Source organism: Magnolia sinica, chromosome 18 (assembly GCF_029962835.1).
Source record: "Magnolia sinica isolate HGM2019 chromosome 18, MsV1, whole genome shotgun sequence".
NCBI lineage: Eukaryota > Viridiplantae > Streptophyta > Magnoliopsida > Magnoliales > Magnoliaceae > Magnolia > Magnolia sinica.
The window spans coordinates 34437383-34457352 of record NC_080590.1 but is presented as its reverse complement, the minus strand read 5'-3'; the positions used below and the strand labels follow the sequence as shown (position 1 = coordinate 34457352).

Here is a 19970-nt window from a genome sequence, read left to right as displayed (position 1 = left end):
CATGTTATATGGGTCGTGGTTGTTAGGTTATATGGGTTGTGGTTGATATGGGTCGTGATCGTCATGTTATATAGGTCGTGGTCGTCATGTTATATAGGTCGTGGGTCTTGTTTGATTTATGTGTCGAATCTAATCCGTCCATTGGATTTAGAATTTAATTTAATATCCTGGGCCAAAAAATCAATTACGTTAAAAATTTTAGGTCCGGTTACGTTACCTATGTAATGCTACGCGGGAAAGGTAACCGGACCTATGTAGAAATAGATGGTCTTATTGGGCCCACTGTGATGTATATATTTTATCCACGCCGTCTATTCATTTTGAAAGATCATTTTAAGGAATGAGCTTAAAAATGAGGCATATCAATGGCTCATGTGGACCACACCATAGAAAACAGTGAAATTGAAAACCTTTGGGGGGCCATAAAATTTTTTGATATAACTCATTGTTTGGCCCATGATGTTAAATTAAATTCTAAATTTATTAGATGGATTAGATTTGACACATAAATCACAGCATGACCCACGAACCTTATAACATGACAACGTCGACCCATATAATATGATAACCACGACTCATATAACATGACAACCTCAACCCGTGACAATCACAACTTATATAACATGACAACCATGACCTATACCCATATAATATGGTAAGGGTCGTGGTTGTAAGGTAGTAAGGGTCATGGTTGTCAGGTTGATGTAATTAATAACTTGATTATTTTTAAATAATAGGAGTCGAGGCTTACAATGGAGTGATCTGTTTCGTTCACCTTATCGGTCAGCTCGTCATGGGCCCAAAAAGTCTTGACTTGGGCAGTGTCCACTTCTAACAAACATTACAGTGAGCCCTAGAAAGTTTTAATAGCGAGTGCTATTGTCACCATTATTTTTTATTATGTGGCCCATATGAGCTCTGGATCAGGTTGATTTTTGGGCCTTAGTCCTAAAATGACACGGCAAAAAAGATGGGTGGCATGGATTATACACATACATCAATGTGAACCCCATGAGTTGGGCCTAGCCCATGCCAAAAAAGGCTTCCCTATATGTCACATTCTCATCATTAAATAAGACGAAACTTGTACTGTACAACTACTGACCTAAATACAAGGGTATTCCGGTCGAATAATCTTCTAGAGTTTGAAGGCCACCATCGGAATATTTGGAAGGAGATACCTCTTTCAAAAATTTACCATCCAATGATGACAGTAAGGTCAAAATCCCAAACGACAACACACGCTTCGCCAATCGCCGAGCCCGAAGGATGCGGATCAGGTGGCGTTGACGGCAGCCCCAGCGGGTGGCGTGGTGACGTGTTGGATGCTGTGGTGATGTAGGTTCTTTATATCCACAGCGTCCATCTGTTTTTTCATCTCAGTTTAGGAAATGAACCCAAGATTGAAGTAGATATGAAGCTCAAGTGGACCACACCAAGAGAAATAGTGGTGATTGAATGCCCACTGTTAAAAACTTTTTGGGGTTAAAAAGCTTTTTATCAAGCTTATATTTGTGTCCTCTCTTCATCCAGGTCTATATGACCTTATCAATAGGTTCAATGGCAAATAAACATTAATCTTTGGATCCGCTTTATTTTTGGGCTCATTACCAAAAAATAGCTGAAAAAATGGATGGTCAGCCTGGATATGAAATACATATAGGCCCGACAACGCACAACACATCACCCCATCACCACTAGGGGTGGGGTGGGCAACACCGCCTAATCCGCCTGGAAGGCTGGAAGGATCAGTTCCTCTACCTACCGAATCCCACTGGAAATAACTCTCCCTCCTGGTGCTCTCTAAGTCAATTCAAATAAATGGGACCCACCCACCATTGATTTTTCTTAAAAAAAGGATGAGATGCAATTACGTATTTGGGTGGGATTATCATACAACCAATTCCTTATGACACATGGGAGCGTACGTCCCAACACTGATCTGGACCATCCATTCATTCCAGCCTAGTAATAGCTGCACATCAGGCAAAATTCATATCAATCAGATAATTCTGCACCCTTGAATGCTGGTTCCTTTTCTATAACCGTTCATTTCAGAAAGCCATATATAAAATTGGAATCTGTGTGGTCTTGTTGGCACAAATAGGAAAAACCTGTCTCTTGTAATGTGATTGGACCAGATCATCACAAACTAGGATTTTTCCTCTACGTGGCAAGCAAGAGGATCCGGATTCATAAAATGGGTAGCATCATCTGACCGAATTACTTATTTAGAATTATAAGCAATCCAAAGAATATCCCATAAAAAAATAATAAAATAAAATAAAAATCCAAAGAATATCCAATTGAATAAATGCTTTAAGTTGATGGTTTGACCTATCTTGTTTTCCAGGATCTTGGCCGTCCACTTGTGCATGCTGCTGTGATGGTTACAACCATCTGATTGGCGTGATTGTTGAAGCGCCACAGACAAGTGTTGGGTAGAATGAATGAACGGTGTAGATCAACGCTTGGAGGGTTCAAATTGTAGAAAGAGAATAGCTGTACCGGAAGCGTAATAACTGTGTAGTTGCATGCCTGATATCCATTACCGTATTTATTCTTTAAGACTCTGCAGATGTGATGGATGACATGGGAACCAGAAAATTTAAAGAACATGCTAAAACATTTTAACTAAAAAAAGTGACGTGGATTGCATGCGGAGTAGCATGGTGAGTAAACTCTTGATGGGGTTCAATGTATGTGGTTTTTTTTTTTTTGTTATATATATATATATATATATATATATATACCGAAGATTTAATTCATCATAGAGGGAAATTTACAAAATATGGACATTCGGGCACCCCATAGGCAAAAAAGGACAACAGAGGCGCCTATTGTGAGAGCGACGGCTAACGGCCACAAACGGCCACCTAGAGACAAAACAAGACTATGAAATAGCCCTATGGGATGACCTAAGGGAGCCAAGACCAACTTTGTTGAGGAAGATCAGCCCGCGGACCTGGGTTGGGAGGTCCTTCACCTAGCGAAAATAATTAGCAGATTGGCGCCTACTCCCTTCCCGGGCCATACCATCAACTGGACCATTTCCTTCTCTACTGATAAATCTGAAGATGAAAGATCCCCTTCGCACATTCCTCTATCCTTTGGACCCAAGGTTTCCACTGCTCGGTGTTGAGAGATTTCCCCGAAAGACGATCAATGACGACTCTTGAATCAGATTCAATTTCAACCTTGTTCAGCCCCAATTCCAGGCATAAAATGATCCCATCATGAACTGCTCGAAGCTCGGCACCGTAACCATTAGAGAAAGCGAAGATTAGATCAACGTTAACATTCTTGCAGATGCCCCCACCTCCGGATAGGCCATGATTCCCTCTCGCAGACCCGTCCACATTGACTTTACCCAATCCTTAGCCGGTTTGGCCCACCTGATAACTTCGGTGTGGAAGCGAAGGGGAGGAGGAGAATAGATTCCCAAAACATCCCGGGGCTGATACCGCAGGGGCACATTTCCTAGCTTGCTGCCTACAAGATTAGAGGTGAAGATTCTGACACGAGCTATTATGATGGAGGCTCTCATTGGTTTGTTATCAAACCTCGCTGCATTCCTGACTTTTCAGATTTCCCAGAGGATCAGGATTAGAAGGAGCTTACGGATGTGGGATGGAGCATTGCCGAGGGCCGATGCCCGATGCCATTGAAGAAGCCTACCTACTAGGGATTGATGCAATAAAATGGGGATCTCGATCATGGAGCTGAAATGGGCCAATACCGACGAGGCCTGGTGCCCGTAGAGGAAGAGGTGAATGATAGATTCCAGGTCAGGTCGATAAGAGGGCCCCACATCACAGTATTTGTAGCGAGAAGCTAGCTGAATACCTTTGCATTGGACTCTTGCATCTACTGGGACTGCACCCTGCATTAGCATCCATGCGAAAATAGAGATCTTGGGTGGTAACAGCTTATGCCAGATCCAATTCGACCAAACGATGGGAGGATGGCGTACTTTGCATATGGACCATGCCGACTTGATCGAGAAGGAGCCGGAAGATTCATGGGGCCAAAAGCAAACTGGATTCCCATCTGAAATAGCAAATCCACCTTGAACAATGAGAGAGAATACTTCCTGGGATAAAAAGGAGAAAACAGAGGATGGAGGCAGGAGACCAGCAGGTCCTAGGAACTCATTGATCTTAAGGGATTGCAGGGCTTCTGGGATAGGATTTGTGACCAAGCGCTGAAGTGGACCCAACGTTGTCCAATTAGACTCCCACAAGTTCTGATCTCCGTTACCCACTTCCCATTGAGCATTTTCATTTGTAACCGGCAAAAGCTTTCTGATTTTCTTATTCGTCCACGGTTTTAAAATCTCATTTAGGAGCAAAATTAAAGAATATCCCGTGAGCATGTTATGTCCTACTGAATTATATTAGATAGGATTAACACCATTATTGCACAATGACTGTATGTTTGGAAATACAACAATATTCGGGATAAAATTCTTGTTATGGGAAAAACACCATATTAAATAAAATTTCGTTTGATGGACCTTAGAAGTGTAATCAATATTGAACCAAATTTATAACAGATGTCAGTCACTTGTACACATGTGTAGCTAGAATGACACATGTAAATGAACAACATGGATAAAACACATGCATCAATGTGGATCCCACATGTGTAATGGATTTCAAAATCCATCGAAAATCTGCATGGAACCAAATGTAATTCCATCTCACATAATTCCAACCCTTCCCGTACTCCCCAAACACCTAATGAAATTTGCACGGGACTAAATGAAATTCCATCCCACTTAATCACATCTAAGCTCATTAAAACATCTTAAGGGCTACAACAGTTTTGGATCTAAGATGATATTTGTATTTTTCCTTTATCTATGTTGTGTGACCCTATGAACATTAAAACATCTTTAAGGGCTACAACAGTTTTGGATCTAAGATGATATTTGTATTTTTCCTTTATCTATGTTGTGTGACCCTATGAACGCGTTGGATGAAAAATAAGCATCATTGTGGGCTATAGGAAAGTTCCAACGTCATTATCTCCACTGTTTCTTGTAGAGTAGTCAACTTGAGCTTTGATATGCTTTAATTCCGTGCTCACGCCGACGGTGTGGATAAGACAGATACAACACAGTGGGCCCCGTGAAGTTTACTCAGCTCGCTTCTCAATTCATGCTTGCAACTAACCTCTCTATGAGACTGACTTCCTCTCTCGTTTGTCGATTTCTATCTCCTCGGTTGCGAAAATGCTTGCATGACTTTTGCATGAACAATAGGCATTACTTCAACGAATGGGCGCTGATTCAGCTAGGTTGAGAGCTGAGAGTTCCATCATGTCTTGAGTGTAGAGCCCACCTTGTTGTATGTGTTGCATATATATCTATATTGTTCAACTGTTTTTTCAGCTCATTTTAAGGCATGGGCCTAAAAAAATGAAATAGATCCAAATATCAGGTGGACCACACTTTAGGAAACAGTGGTGATTGATCATTTAAAACTTATCTTAATCCACAAAAACTTTGGTTCAAGCTAATATTTGTGTTTTCCTTTCATTCAGGTACGTGTGACCTCATCAGGTGAATAAACATTACAGCGGACCTTAAAAAGTTTTTAACGGTGAGTGCTCAATGATCCTTGTTTCCTGTGGTGTGGTCTGCCCGAGATGTGGATCTACTTCATTTTTTAGGCCATGCCATACAATGACCTCGCAAACTTATACAAAACACATTGAGGTGGGCGCATAGCCAAAGACCTGACTAAATCCCCACCCTTAATTAAACATAGACAGACTTCACCAGGATGAGATCCAATCCATAGGTTTGCCACCTTTTGTTAAGATTGGGGCATAAAATTCAAGCCTATTCAACATAAGGTGGGTTAAAATATAACAAACAGTTGAGATGGGAGATCCATAATCAAAATTATTTAAGTTGTGGGATTTTAAAACAGCTGACATTTCAAGGATCTGCCAAACCATGTACAATATTTAAAGGTTTTAGAAATAATTTTATATGTTTTTTGTGCCCATCTAAGTCTTGGACTTAAAGGATTTTAGGTGAAAATGTGACCATCCACGTGGACAAAGTGGATAAAAAGCATGCAGGTCCCTTGTAGGTGAGAGTATTAACGCCTTTATTTCTTTATTCCTACCTCTCTCTCTACCTACGCTGTTGCAAGTGGCATACCTCGTGATCTACGTAATTCTTTTCTCTCCCATTAACCTATTCAACGGCTAGAAAACGACGTGTACCACACCGAGGGTGAGGCTTGCACGTACTATAGCTGGAATCATGGAAAGCTCTTTCATCGGGTTACACTGCAATAATCACCGGCTGACAGTGTGGATTCAAAGTACAAGTCCGGCTCACATGATGAGTGGACCAAGGTGATTCTCTCACGGCGGGTTACTTTCGGACCCGGAATCGCTCCAGCGCGTACATGGTATTGGTTGGTGCTCTATGGCCCCACTATGATGTATGTCTTTTGTCCAAGCTGTGCCTCTAAAATTTCAGCTCATTTTAAGGTATGAGCCAAAAAGAGATGAGACTGATCCAAATCTCAGGTGGACCACACCACTGGAAACCGTGGTGATTGAACGCCCGGTGTGATAGCGAATTGGGTACCAACTCAGTACGCTAAACTCTATAGGTCCCATAGTCATGCGTCTCTTGGCCACGCCGTTAACCCATTTTACCAGCTTATTTTAAGGCATTAGTTCAAAATTGAAGCATGTCCATGGACCATATCACAAGAAACGGTGGCAATTTAACATCTACCATTGAAAGCTTCTCGGTGGCATGGAAGTTTTGGATCAAACTGATATTTGCTTTTTCTGTTGATCCATGTCTTGAACCTCACGAACAGGTTGGATGGCAAATAAATATCACTATGTGCTGTATGAAAGTTTCAACGGTGGGCATCATTATACTTATTATTTTCTATGGTGTGGTCGGCTAGAGCTTTGGATATGCTTTCATATTGAGCTCATGCACTTAAAAGAGCTGGTAAAATCGGCATGGGTAAGACACATGCATCATATATAAGCCCTATAGAGTTTACTCAATACACAATCGGCCCTCACCTACCATTAAAAACTTCTTGGGTCCACTTTAATGTTTACTTGCTATCTAATCCATTGACTAAGTCACATGGGATGAAGTGAAAGCACAAATATTAGCCTGATTCAAAAATGTTTGTGTCTCTTAGGAAGTTTTTAACGGTGGACATTTAACTATCATATTGTTTCTGTGATTCGGTCCACCTTAAGCATCGTTTGAAAAACCAAAAAATAAGATCCGAAAATTAATTTAGCTGCCTAAAGTTTAAACTGCTGAACATACATACTTACGAGTTGTAAAAAATGGATGCACAGTAAGTATAAAAGACACATTACGGTGGGTCTACAAAGTCAACATCTATCCGTGTGGAAGTAGGGGTGTACACTAAGTCGAACTGAGTCAAGCTGGTCTCAACTCAGCTCGGCCACTAGCTGATCCCAGCTTGAACTCATCTCGATTCGGTCTTTGAGCCTGACCGGCCAGCTCGGTTTGGTTCAGCCAGCAGCTCGGGCCAGTTCGAGCTAAAATCGAGCCTCTGCGGCATTTTCACAAACACATGTTGTGCACTTTCAATTTCTCATTGTATGTAAAACATCAACAATTTTTTACAAGTATTTCATCAAACACCTTGTAGGCAACATCAAAATTAAGAAAAAATGATATTTGTTTCATATACATACCTTCCTTGCCACTAGTTGACACTTCATTGAGTCATTGCATTAAACACTTGGTAAACAACATCAATATCAAAGTAACTGAGTCACCGAATTAGTTAGATCCGAGTTCGATTCGTGTTGGGGTTCGATCTAGCTCGGCCAAGCTCGAACTCGGTTCAAAATTTTTTCGAGCTCAAAAAATTACCTCAACTCGGCTCAAACTTAGCTTCGAACTAAGTCGAATCGAGGTTTTTCGAGTCGAGTCGAGCAAGCTAACCAAGCTAACTCGGTTTGTGTACACCCCTACGCGGAAGTAAAAGACACGGAAGCCGGTGGACGCAGTTTCCTGCTAACTGGGAACCTAGGCTCGACCCATAGTGATGTTTGTGAGAAATATTCCCGGTCCATCTATTTTACGAGCTCATTGTATGACATGAGGCCAAAAATGAGCCGGATCCAATACTTAAGTGGGCTGAAAACATGAGGATTGAAAGTACACAGTTAAAATATTCGTGGGGCCACAGAACTTTTGAATCAAGCTAATATTTGTGTTTTCAATTCATCCCAGTGGGAATGACGTTATGAACGATATGGATGGCATTTAAACATCACTGTTCACCCTAAGGAGGTTTCAATGGTAGGAATTTTCCTATTGACCTTTTCCTTTAGTGCGGCCTACTTGAGTCTTGTATACACCTCACTTTTGGTCTCAGGGACTAAAATGAGGTAAAAAAACGGATGGACAGAGTGGATTTCTCATAAACATCAAGGTGGCCCCCACCTAAGCTTCCAACCTAGGAACTTCGGTAGGAAGGCTTTCGAAGGAAATCCACATTCGAATTGGATTGCATACTGAGTAACTCAATATGCTTCCGTGTGGCCAACATTATTTATTTATTTTATCCACTTCGTCCATTCATTTTAATGGATAATTTTAGGGCTTTAGCCTAAAAATGAAGCATATACAAAGCTCAAGTTAACCACACCAGAGGAACAGAGTGAATTGAATCTCTACCATTGAAAATTTCTTAAAGGCCACAAAAGTTTTGGATCAAGATTATATTTGTGTTTTCTCTTCATTCATGTCTTTTTGATCTTATGAACATATTGGATGATAAATAAACATCATTGTGGGCCTTAGAAAGGTTTCAATGGTGGAAATTATTATTCTCACTATTTCGATTGGTATGGTTCACTTGAGCTTTGGATATGCTTTTATTTTAGGCTCAACCCATAAAAGTAGTGGGAAAAATGGATGGGCGGTGTGGATAAGTGGGCCCAATGGAGTTTACTCAGTATGATAAAAGGGACGCGGATTGCGTATTGAGTAACTCAGCACGCTAAGCGTACTGAGTAAAATCTGTGGGGTCCACCATGATTTGCATATGTTATCCACTCCGTCCATTCATTCTAAGAGATAATTTGAGGGTTCTGGCCTAAAAAAGAATTATATCCAAATCTCAAGCGGACATCACCACGAGAAGCTATGTGAATTGAAATTCTACCATCGAAAATTTCTTAGGGGCCACAAAAGTTTTGGATCAATATGTTATTTGTGTTTTCCCTTCATCCATGTCTTTTTGATCTTATGAACAGGTTGGATGACAAATAAACATCATTGTGGGCCCTATCAAGTTTTCAACAGTGAAAGTCATTATTCCCACTGTTTCCTGTGGTGTGGCACACTTGAGCTTTGGGAATTCTTCAATTTTCAGCTCAACCACTAAAATGAGCAGGAAAAACACGGATGGATGGTGTGGATAACCCACAAACATTCACGGTAGGCCCAACTGAGTTTACTTAGTACGATAAAAGCATACTGAGTAACTCAGTACACAATTCGATTTCCGATAAAAGCGTACTAAGTAACTCTGTACGCAATAGGGGTGCACATTGAACCGGTGGAACCGTGGAACCGGACTGGAACCGATCAAATGGTCCTGTTTGGTCCGGTTCTAGAGTGCACCGGTTCTGGTTCCAAAAACCAAAGAACCATTGGATACGGATTGGTTCCGGTTTAGGGGCATGTAGATCCAAACCGAACCGTTGACCCAAACCATGGACCCAAACCGTGGAAGCGAACCTAGAACCGAACTAGGAACCGAACCATGGAACCCAACTACAATTTAAAACAAGTTCAAGACCAGCTAATTTTCTATTGTTATGCTCATTGTCATTTTACCAAAATGTAGGATTATGTATGTAGTGCCATGGGGTTCGCGGTTGAACTTGATCAAAACCCTTGATCTAAAGCGCCCCATTGAGATATGTCATGTCCCGAAAGTGCTGCTATATTGGAATATTTAAAACATTTTACTGTTGAACAAACAAATGGATAAAATGTATACATCTAGTGGGCCCATGGCCCAATGAACTAGAAGGTTTTAATGATGGACGTCAGCACCACTGGACCAGGGAGGTTTTAATGCTAGAAGTCAGCACCTCAACTGTCTTAGGTGTTAGGGTTCTTTGTACGTACGGTGTGGATGAAATATTTCCATCATGATGGGCCTTAGGAAGGTTTCAAAACTGTAGGAGACACTAGACAACACCTCCATTGTTTCGTGTGCGTAAACAGGAATGGATTTATGCATCATGATGGGCCCCAGCAATTCATATCAATTGGGTTGGATTTTAAAAAGCCCAGAACCGGGGAACTGATTCGAAACTGAACAGGTTTTCACGGTCCGGTTCTAGGGTGCTAACGGTCCGGCTCCGGTTCCAAAAGTCCTAGAACTATTAGTAACAGTTCGGTTCTAGTTTCACCCCTGAACCGGACCGAACCGACCCTTGTGCACCCCTAGTACGCTGTCCGATTTGAGTTCCACGAAGTCAGCATCTGTTAGGACGGAAGGGGTCGTCACAGGGAAATCCGAGTCCGTTATTTTCATAGACCGAGTCATCAACTTACATTGACAACACATCGCCCGTGCTACGTTTGCTCTTAATACATCCCACCGGCCTCAGCTGTTGATCCCATGAAAATACAATGCTGAAGGTGGATGCATTAAAATTCTTAAAGATCGGTAAATCTAATACTTTAAAATCAATGGCCCAAAAAGCAACGCAACGTTCCATGTTAATTAGGAAAAGTTAAATAATATAAGTACTTAAGTATTCTAATATTCCAGAGGTTCTTTTAGTAGGTATCCTCCATCTGCGTTGACGCCAATCATATAAAACGGCTTAGATAAGTGAATACCACCCCGGATCTAACGCATATTGTATTGTAATACGTGGGATGTATTCAAGCAACCTCCGTCCGTATTTGTTATGTTATCATTCAAGGTGTCTTATTCCTAATCTTAGACATTGCCGGTAGCGATTCGCTACTGTGGGCCACCATGATGTATGTGTCTTATCCATGCCGTCCATATGTTTTTCCAAGCTCATTTTATGGCATGAGCCCTAAATTGAGTTGGATACAAATCTCAGGTGGACTACATCATAGAAACAGCTGTGATTGAACGTCCACCATTAAAACCTTCTTGGGAGCTACAAAAGTCGTAGATGAATATGATATTTGTGTTTTCCTTTCATCCATGCCTTCGTGACCTAATCAACAGGTTAGATAGCAAATAAACATTACAGCGGGCCCTGCGAAGTTTTTAATAATAGTGGTTTAATTACTTAGTGTTTCCTGTGGTGTGGTCCACCTGAGCTTCGCATCTACGAACCGTCCAGCAAGGACTTTGGCTACTGACAGGGTGAGTAGGCGATCCCCTCTCACTGGGACCTCGCCAGATGGGAGGTCTTGTCAGGGGTTCTGTGGGCCCCTGTTGACCTATATATTTTATCCACACTGTCAATGTATTTTGACAAATCATTTCAGGGCATAACCTAAAAAGGTAGCAGATCTAAGGCTCAATGGACCACACAACTTGAAGCAGTGAAGATTGAACTCCTATTGTTGAAAAATTTCTAAGCCCACTGTGATGTTTATTTGCCATCCAACCTGTTCATAAGTTCAATATCAACGTGGATGAAGGGAAAGCATAAAGATTAGCTTGATCCAAATTTTTTGTGGCCCCAATAAGTTTCCAACGGTAGAATTTTAATATCCAATGCTTCCTATGGTATGGTTCACTTGAGCCTTCAATCTGACTCTTTTTTGAATTCACGCCCCAAAATAATCTGTCAAAACGATGAACGGCATGGATAAAACATGTACATCACGGTGGGCCCGATAGTGTCCCTGGCAGGACCCTCCATCTCTAGCCAGGTTCTGGTGGGGGTGGTACCCAATCCGCGTCCCTTCTGGTGGGGGCAGTAACAGGACCCGGATTACCGGCAAAAGGCTTTCCCAGCCCATCCGCGTCCGGTAGTAACCAATCCACGTCCTATGGCAGCAAGCACACGTGAGGCTCGCAATGAATTACGGGAGATCCTCGACCGAAGGCGCTTCCAGGATGTACTCGGGTTTTGACTCTGATATGGGGCACGTGGCCCAAAGAGTCCAGACCATTGATCTAGTGGGACCCACCGTGGACACCATGTCTACATCTAAAAGAGAGAGCTGCAAAAATCAGACAGCTAAAATTCTTCAATCATGGCAGTTTTACGCGGGCGTAAACTACCAAATCTTGGTGGAGCCCACCATTTTTCATCTGTAAATCCACTCCGTCCATCAGGTGAAAACCCTCATTTCAACCGTACATATAAAAGATCAGCCTAATATAAAAAACCTCCTATGATCTACACCAACGCAAACTGTGTAAATTGCTCCTACAACCTCTCATTTCACACCGTATTTCCCTGCCCGAGTTTTGCATTATGCTGACTTTTGTCTCTTCATTCATCTTCCTGATGATTTGCATCTGATTAATGGGTTTTATGAAATATATAAACCATGGTGGCCCTACGCACAAACTATGGTTGGCATCCCATCCCCATTTTCCCATGTGGTGTGGCCCACCAATACTTTTTATTGATCTGATTTTTGGATTAGGATCTAGAATTGAGGATTAGAACCGGATGGACGGAGTGGATTTTACATATTCAACATGGTGCGACCTACAGAGGGGGATGTTTTGCGCTGCGGAGGACTGAACTCCCACCTGCCACCGGATAGAAGGTTCTCATGCACCATGCAACGCAATCACGTGTGCATACGAACTGTTGGACAAACAAATGGATAAAACGTATACATCTAGTGGGCCCATGGCCCAATGAACTGGAAGGTTTTAATGCTGGATGTCAACACCTCTAGACTAGGGAGGTTTTAATGTTGGACGTCAGCACCTCAACTGTCTTAGGTGTTAGGGTCCTCTGTATGTACGGTGTGGATGAAATATTTCCATCATGATGGGCCTTAGGAAGGTTTCAAAACTGTAGGAGACACTAGACAACACCTCCATTGTTTCCAGTACGTAAACAAGAATAGATTTATGCATCATGATGGGCCCCAGCAATTCATATCAATTGGGTTGGATTTTAAAAAGCCCAGAATTGGGGAACCGATTCGGAACTGAACAGGTTTTCACGGTCCAGTTCTAGGGTGCTGACGGTCCGGTTCCGGTTCCGAAAATCTTAGAACTGTTAGTAACGGTTCGGTTCCGGTTTCACCCTTGAACCGGACCGAACCGATCCTTGTGCACCCCTAGTACGCTGTCCGATTTGGGTTCCACGAAGTCAGCATCCGTTAGGACGGAAGGGGTCGTCACAGGGAAATTCGGCTCCGTTATTTTCATAGACCGAGTCATCAACTTACATTGACAACACATCGTCCGTGCCACGTTTGCTCGTAGTACATCCCACCGGCCTAAGCTGTTGATCCCATGAAAATACAATGCTGAAGGTGGATGCATTAAAATTCTTAAAGATCGGTAAATCTAATACTTTAAAATCAATGGCCCAAAAAGCAACGCAACGTTCCATGTTAATTAGGAAAAGTTAAATAATATAAGTACTTAAGTATTCTAATCCAGAAGTTCTTTTAGTAGATATCCTCCATCTGCGTTGACGCCAATCATATAAAACGGCTTAGATAAGTGAATACGACCCCGGATCTAACGCATATTGTATTGTAATACGTGGGATGTATTCAAGCAACCTCCGTCCGTATTTGTTATGTTATCATTCACGATGTCTTATTCCTAATCTTAGACATTGCCGGTAGCGATTCGCTACTGTGGGCCCACCATGATGTATGTGTCTTATCCATGCTGTCCGTATGTTTTTCCAAGCTCATTTTATGGCATGAGCCCTAAATTGAGTTGGATACAAATCTCAGGTGGACTACATCATAGAAACAGCTGTGAATGAACGTCCACCATTAAAACCTTCTTGGGAGCTACAAAAGTCGAAGATGAATCTGATATTTGTGTTTTCCTTTCATCCATGCCTTCGTGACCTAATCAACAGGTTAGATAGCAAATAAACATTACAGCGGGCCCTGCGAAGTTTTTAATAATAGTCGTTTAATTACTTAGTGTTTCCTGTGGTGTGGTCCACCTGAGCTTCGCATCTACGAACCGTCCAGCAAGGACTTTGGCTACTGACAGGGTGAGTAGGCGATCCCCTCCCACTGGGACCTAGCCAGAGGGGAGGTCTTGTCAGGGGTTCTGTGGGCCCACGTTGACCTATATATTTTATCCACACTGTCCATGTATTTTGACAAATTATTTTAGGGCATGGCCTAAAAGGGTAGCAGATCTAAGGCTCAATGGACCAAACAACTTGAAGCAGTGAAGATTGAACTCCTATTGTTGAAAAATTTCTAAGCCCACCGTGATGTTTATTTGCCATCCAACCTATTCATAAATTCATATCAACGCGGATGAAGGGAAAGCATAAATATTAGCTTGATCCAAAATTTTTGTGCCCCAAGAAGTTTCCGACGGCAGAATTTTAATATCCAATGCTTCCTATGGTATGGTTCACTTGAGCCTTCAATCTGACTCTTTTTTGAATTCACGCCCCAAAATGATCTGTCAAAACGATGAACGGCATGATAAAACATGTACATCACGGTGGGCCCGATAGTGTCCCTGGCAGGACCCTCCGTCTCTTGCCAGGTTCTGGTGGGGGTGGTACCCAATCCGCGTCCCTTCTGGTGGCGGCAGTAACAGGACCCGGATTACCGGCAAAAGGCTTTCCCAGCCCATCCGCGTCCGGTAGTAACCAATCCACGTCCTATGGCAGCAAGCACGCGTGAGGCTCGCAATGAATTACGGGAGATCCTCGACCGAAGGCGCTTCCAGGATATACTCGGGTTTTGACTTCTGATAAGTGGGGCACGTGGCCCAAAGAGTCCAGACCATTGATCTAGTGGGACCCACTGTGGACACAATGTCTACATCTAAAAGAGAGAGCTGCAAAAATCAGACAGCTAAAATTCTTCAATCACGGCAGTTTTTCGCGGGCGTAAACCACCAAATCTTGGTGGGCCCCACCATTTTTCATCTGTAAATCCACTCCGTCCATCAGGTGAAAACCCTCATTTCAACCGTACATATAAAAGATCAGCCTAATATTATGATCTACACCAACGCAAACTGTGTAAATTGCTCCTAAAACCTCTCATTTCACACCGTATTTCCCCGCCCGAGTTTTGCATTATGCTGACTTTTGTCTCTTCATTCATCTTCCTGATGATTTGCATCTGATTAATGGGTTTTATGAAATATATAAACCATGGTGGCCCTACGCACAAACTATGGTTGGCATCCCATCTCCATTTTCCCATGTGGTGTGGCCCACCAATATTTTTTATTGATCTGATTTTTGGATTAGGATCTAGAATTGAGGATTAGAACCTGATGGACGGAGTGGATTTTACATATTCAACATGGTGCGACCTACAGAGGGGGATGTTTTGCGCTGCGGAGGACTGAACTCCCACCTGCCACCGGATAGAAGGTTCTCATGCACCATGCAACGCAATCACGTGTGCATACGAACCAAAGAGAGGTTCATCGCGACGAACCCAGAAACTCGACAGCTCTAACACCCTTTTTTTTCTTTTTTCTCCATGCAGGGATTCCTCTCGCTCTGACATTGGCCATATAAGCTGCCCGGACGTTCAGAAAACGCAAATTCCAAAGTCCTATTCCTTCCGTTCGTTTCCTTTCTCGTCGTGGACGTGAAATCCAACGGTCCAAATGGCTGGAGACGGATACGTCGTCCCAGCAGACCCTCAGGCCTCTCTAAAGAAGAAAACGGCCGTGTCGAGGAGCTGGATACTGCTAGATTCCACCGGCGACGACACGATCCTGGACGTCGACAAGTACGCTATCATGAACCGGGTTCAGATTCACGCTCGCGATCTTCGGATCCTCGACCCGCTTCTATCCTATCCGTCGACGATTTTTGGCCGAGAGCAGGCCATTGTTCTAAATCTCGAGGTGAAGTTCCGGTCCTTGTTGTAATTTTGATGATTCTTAGGTGATATTATTGCTATTTTTGTAAAAAAAAAATTTCCTTTATTTGTTTGTCTTTCTTCAAAAGCAGCATATCAAGGCCATAATCACTGCAGAAGAGGTACGCAATCATTGAAATTTCTAATCTGTATTTTCTTTTTCTAAATTTGTATTGTCAATGCTGTGTTATTTTATAACAGTGCAATTTCTGATATTTATTTATTTTTTTTAATTTTTGGTCTGGAGTAGAGAATTGTGCTGCGTTTGGATGTTCGATTGAACTCAATTGCGATAATTCAGTTTAGTAACCATATGGAAAAAATTTAGGTTGCTGACTTACCATTCATAATAGGAATTAGCCCAAATTGGATCCACCCTCTCATTGTATTCATAATTAGAAGTAACTCTTAAGTTGCAATTATATTCCTTTCAAGTCCAACTTGAATATAGAGTAATTACAGTTCAGTTGTAGGCCTTCAATAGAGCTCGACACAAACCGAGCTAGCTCGATTAACTCGTTCGACTCGGTTTGGCTTGAAAGCCGGGTTTGGGCCGAGTCGAGCTATTTAATTTAAGTTGCTAGTATTCAATTGAACAAAAAATAAATAAAAAATAAAAAAAGATAAAGAAACTCTTGTTCCGTTGGCTGTAGAAGCCAGATTTATTTGCTTCAAGAGGATAGAATTATTGGCTTTACAAAGCCTTAAGACAACTCAGAAAATTTAATTATGTAAAAACACCCAGATCCATAGCTCAACTGGCAGACTGAGTGGAGATACCTCATTTCAACACTTGAGGTCTTGGTATCGATCCGCTAACATTGAGTGTGTGTACTGACATGGGTGTGTACTAACAAGCTCACCCAAATAATAATAATAATAATAATAATTATTATTATTATGTAAAAGGAAGGAAGAGAGAAAAAAAAAAAAACAAACTAAAACATTTTTTTTTTTTTAAATTGTGTTTTTACTGCTTCTTCACCTCTTGCTATATCCTGATACACAACACCCTTTATATAGATATTTGCTTGAGATGTGAAAGGACTATAATACCCCTACTAGGAGCTTCAAACATTAAATATTTCTAGAGACCTACACAACCTTTGCATCTTCCAAAACACCTCCTTGAGAACTACTACTGCTGCATTGGAAGTTCAACAGATACCAACTATTGCGGGAAATGGGTTTTGGTTTGCAACTCCAATATTCCCCTTCAAACCAAAAACAGTTTCATTATGAGTTTCTCTCTTAGTCATCGAAATGCTTCTGCCAACAATTCCTTGGTAAAAATATCCACCATTTGTTCAGTAGTATGACAATACTCTAGCTTTACTGTTTTCTACTTTACATGATCTATCAAAAAATGATATCTAGTATCGATGTGTGTTGCTCTCCTTCCATGTTGCACTGGATTTTTAGCTAGCTCGATTGTAGATTTGTTATCTACGTATATGACCGCAGAGTCTTTTTTCTTTTTTTTTTTAAGAAGACTCCGCGTATATGACCGCGGAGTCTTCTTAAGGATGCTTTAACTCGTTTAGCAAGTTCTTCAACTAGATTACTTCACAAATGATGGACGATGCTGCCACATATTCAACTTCACATGTGGATAAAGTGACCACGCTTTGCTTTTTTAAATTCCATGTGAAAGTCATCAACCTGAGATAGAACACATAGCCAGTGGTAATTTTCCGTTCACCTTGGTTACCTCCTCAATCACTGTCTAAGTATCTATATAATTTTGCTTCATCATTATATGGATAGAATAGGCCGAATTTCATGGTTCCTTCGACATACCTAAGAATTCTTTTTGCAAGGAGCTAGTGTGATTCTTTTGGTGCTTATATGTACTTTCTTAGCAGCCCAACACTGTAAACGATATCCATCCTTGTGATTGTGAGGTATCTGAGGCTTCTAATTAGACTTTTGAATAAAGTTGAGTTCACATTTTTTCCTCCACCTTCTCTTGTCAATTTTAAGCCCATTGCTACAGGTGTATTTGTTCACAACCCTAAGTGTAGGGTCACGATGTAGTAATAACTCGGTAAGACCGAGGTTGAATCCACAGGGACTAAACTTATATGTATTATCCTCCGCGGTCAGTTCTTCTTTCGGAGCCTCGGCCGAAGAGGCAAAGGGTGCTGCGGAAGGAGAAAGAGCCGACGTTCTGCCCCCTCCGTCGTCGTAATTCCCGACCCGGACGAACGGGCGGAAGAGACGGCGGTTGCTGCTTCGGAGCCTCGGGCGGCTCCTAACTCGGCACGCGTTGAGACGGATGTTCCGAGTCGGGAGGAGGAGACCGGGGCCGCGTCCTCCAGGGGGGAGGGAGAGACGAGGATCGCGTCCTCCCGAGGGGAGGGGACGAACCAGGAGGGGCTGTCATTCCTGCAGCAAGTGGTGTCGGGGATGGTTCCATGGGCCCTGGCCCACGGGTGTGAAAGAGAGTTCGTGAAACTCTACAACGCCCCGTCGTCGCAGACCGTCAGCCACGGATGCTTTTTGAACTCGCTCCTTGCTTAATCAAGGCCAGCAAGGAGCTATCCTCAACTCATCGGCTGCAGGCTCTTCTGTCTGAGGTCGAAGGTCGACGCGAGGAGGCCGAGGTCCGGGTCGGCGTCCTGACAGGCGAGGCGTCCCTTGCCCGGAAGGCTGCCGAAGACGCGAGGGCAGAGGCGGCTTCCTCCAGAAGAGCCCTGGACGAAGCGAAGGCAGAGGTCGCTCAGGCACTGGCTCGACTCTCCAAAGTCGAAGAGGAGAATCAGCGAGTTCTGGCAGTCCATGCTTCGTGCGCGGATGACTTAGCTCGGGCTAAGCTTGAGGCGGCGGAGCACATTCAACAGGCCGTCGAGAAGACTCGGGAGGCCGAGAGGGCTAGGGACCAAGCCGTCCAAGCATTCCTCGAGTCGGCGGAGTTCGAGGATGAAAGGGACCGCTTGTTCCAAAGCGGATATCGGGAATGCGTCAAGGACATAAAGAAATCCTTCCCGGACCTTGACCTTTCAGAATCGAGGGTGGAGCAACCTCGGGATCCGAGAACCCGAACGCCACTGCTGAAGATACTGCGGCAGGTGCATGAGGACAGTTACCGGGGCCCTTGGACATATATATTTTTTTGCTTTGATGTATTCGCTTGCTTTGTACTTACATATGTTTGATGATTGATGTATTCGCTTTCTTTGTACTTACATATGTTTTGATGAATGAAGAGAAATGCCTATCTTTACTTATTCGACTTGGCTTTATCCTTTCTTAGTTCGAGTCTTTAATCGTTGAAGACGTAACTAGGGATAGTAGACTTTGAGGTGTTCGGCGTTCCAAGGGTGGGGCAACGGTTGTCCGTTTAGGTCTTCTAGCCGATACGTTCCCTGGTCTAATGGTGCCCGAGACGATGTAGGGTCCTTCCCAATTGGGTCCCAGTGTCCGAACCAAATTCCTTAGTGTTAGAAAACACTTTTCGAAGACCATATCCCCCATTCGAAATCTTCTAATCCTAACTCGGGTGTTGTAGAACCGAGCCACTTGTCGCTGCCGCGCCTCCGTGCGCAGCCGTGCCACTTCTCTTTGTTCGTCCAGAAGGTCAAGTCCGAGTGCAAGGAGTTCTTCGTTTGCTTCTGCATTGAACGTGGTGATCCGAGCCGAAGGTAATCCGATTTCAACGGGAGTGACGGCTTCCGAGCCATAGGCTAGTGAAAATGGGGTCTCCCCTGTGGCTGTTCGAGCGGTGGTTCGGTAGGCCCAAAGAATTTTCGGGAGCTCTTCGGCCCACGCTCCTTTGGCTCGGCCAAGCTTGGTCCGAAGATGTTGCTTGATAATCTTATTAACCGCCTCAACTTGTCCGTTGGTTTGAGGATGATGAGGCGAAGAATAAACGTTTCAGATTCCTAGGTTGTCGCACATCCCGCGA

General features: G+C 43.0%; 1 protein-coding gene across 1 annotated transcript in view; it reads left to right on the top strand.

The window, feature by feature from the left end:
- The first annotated feature begins 15705 nt into the window (after positions 1-15705).
- LOC131233779 (magnesium transporter MRS2-I-like) overlaps positions 15706-19970 on the top strand; it is a 54977-nt gene continuing 50712 nt past the window's right edge. The window contains exons 1-2 of the mRNA XM_058230567.1: positions 15706-16049; positions 16156-16185. Of these exons, the coding sequence (XP_058086550.1) occupies positions 15807-16049; positions 16156-16185 (273 nt within the window). The 5' untranslated portion in view covers positions 15706-15806. The remainder of the gene's footprint in view (positions 16050-16155; positions 16186-19970) is intronic.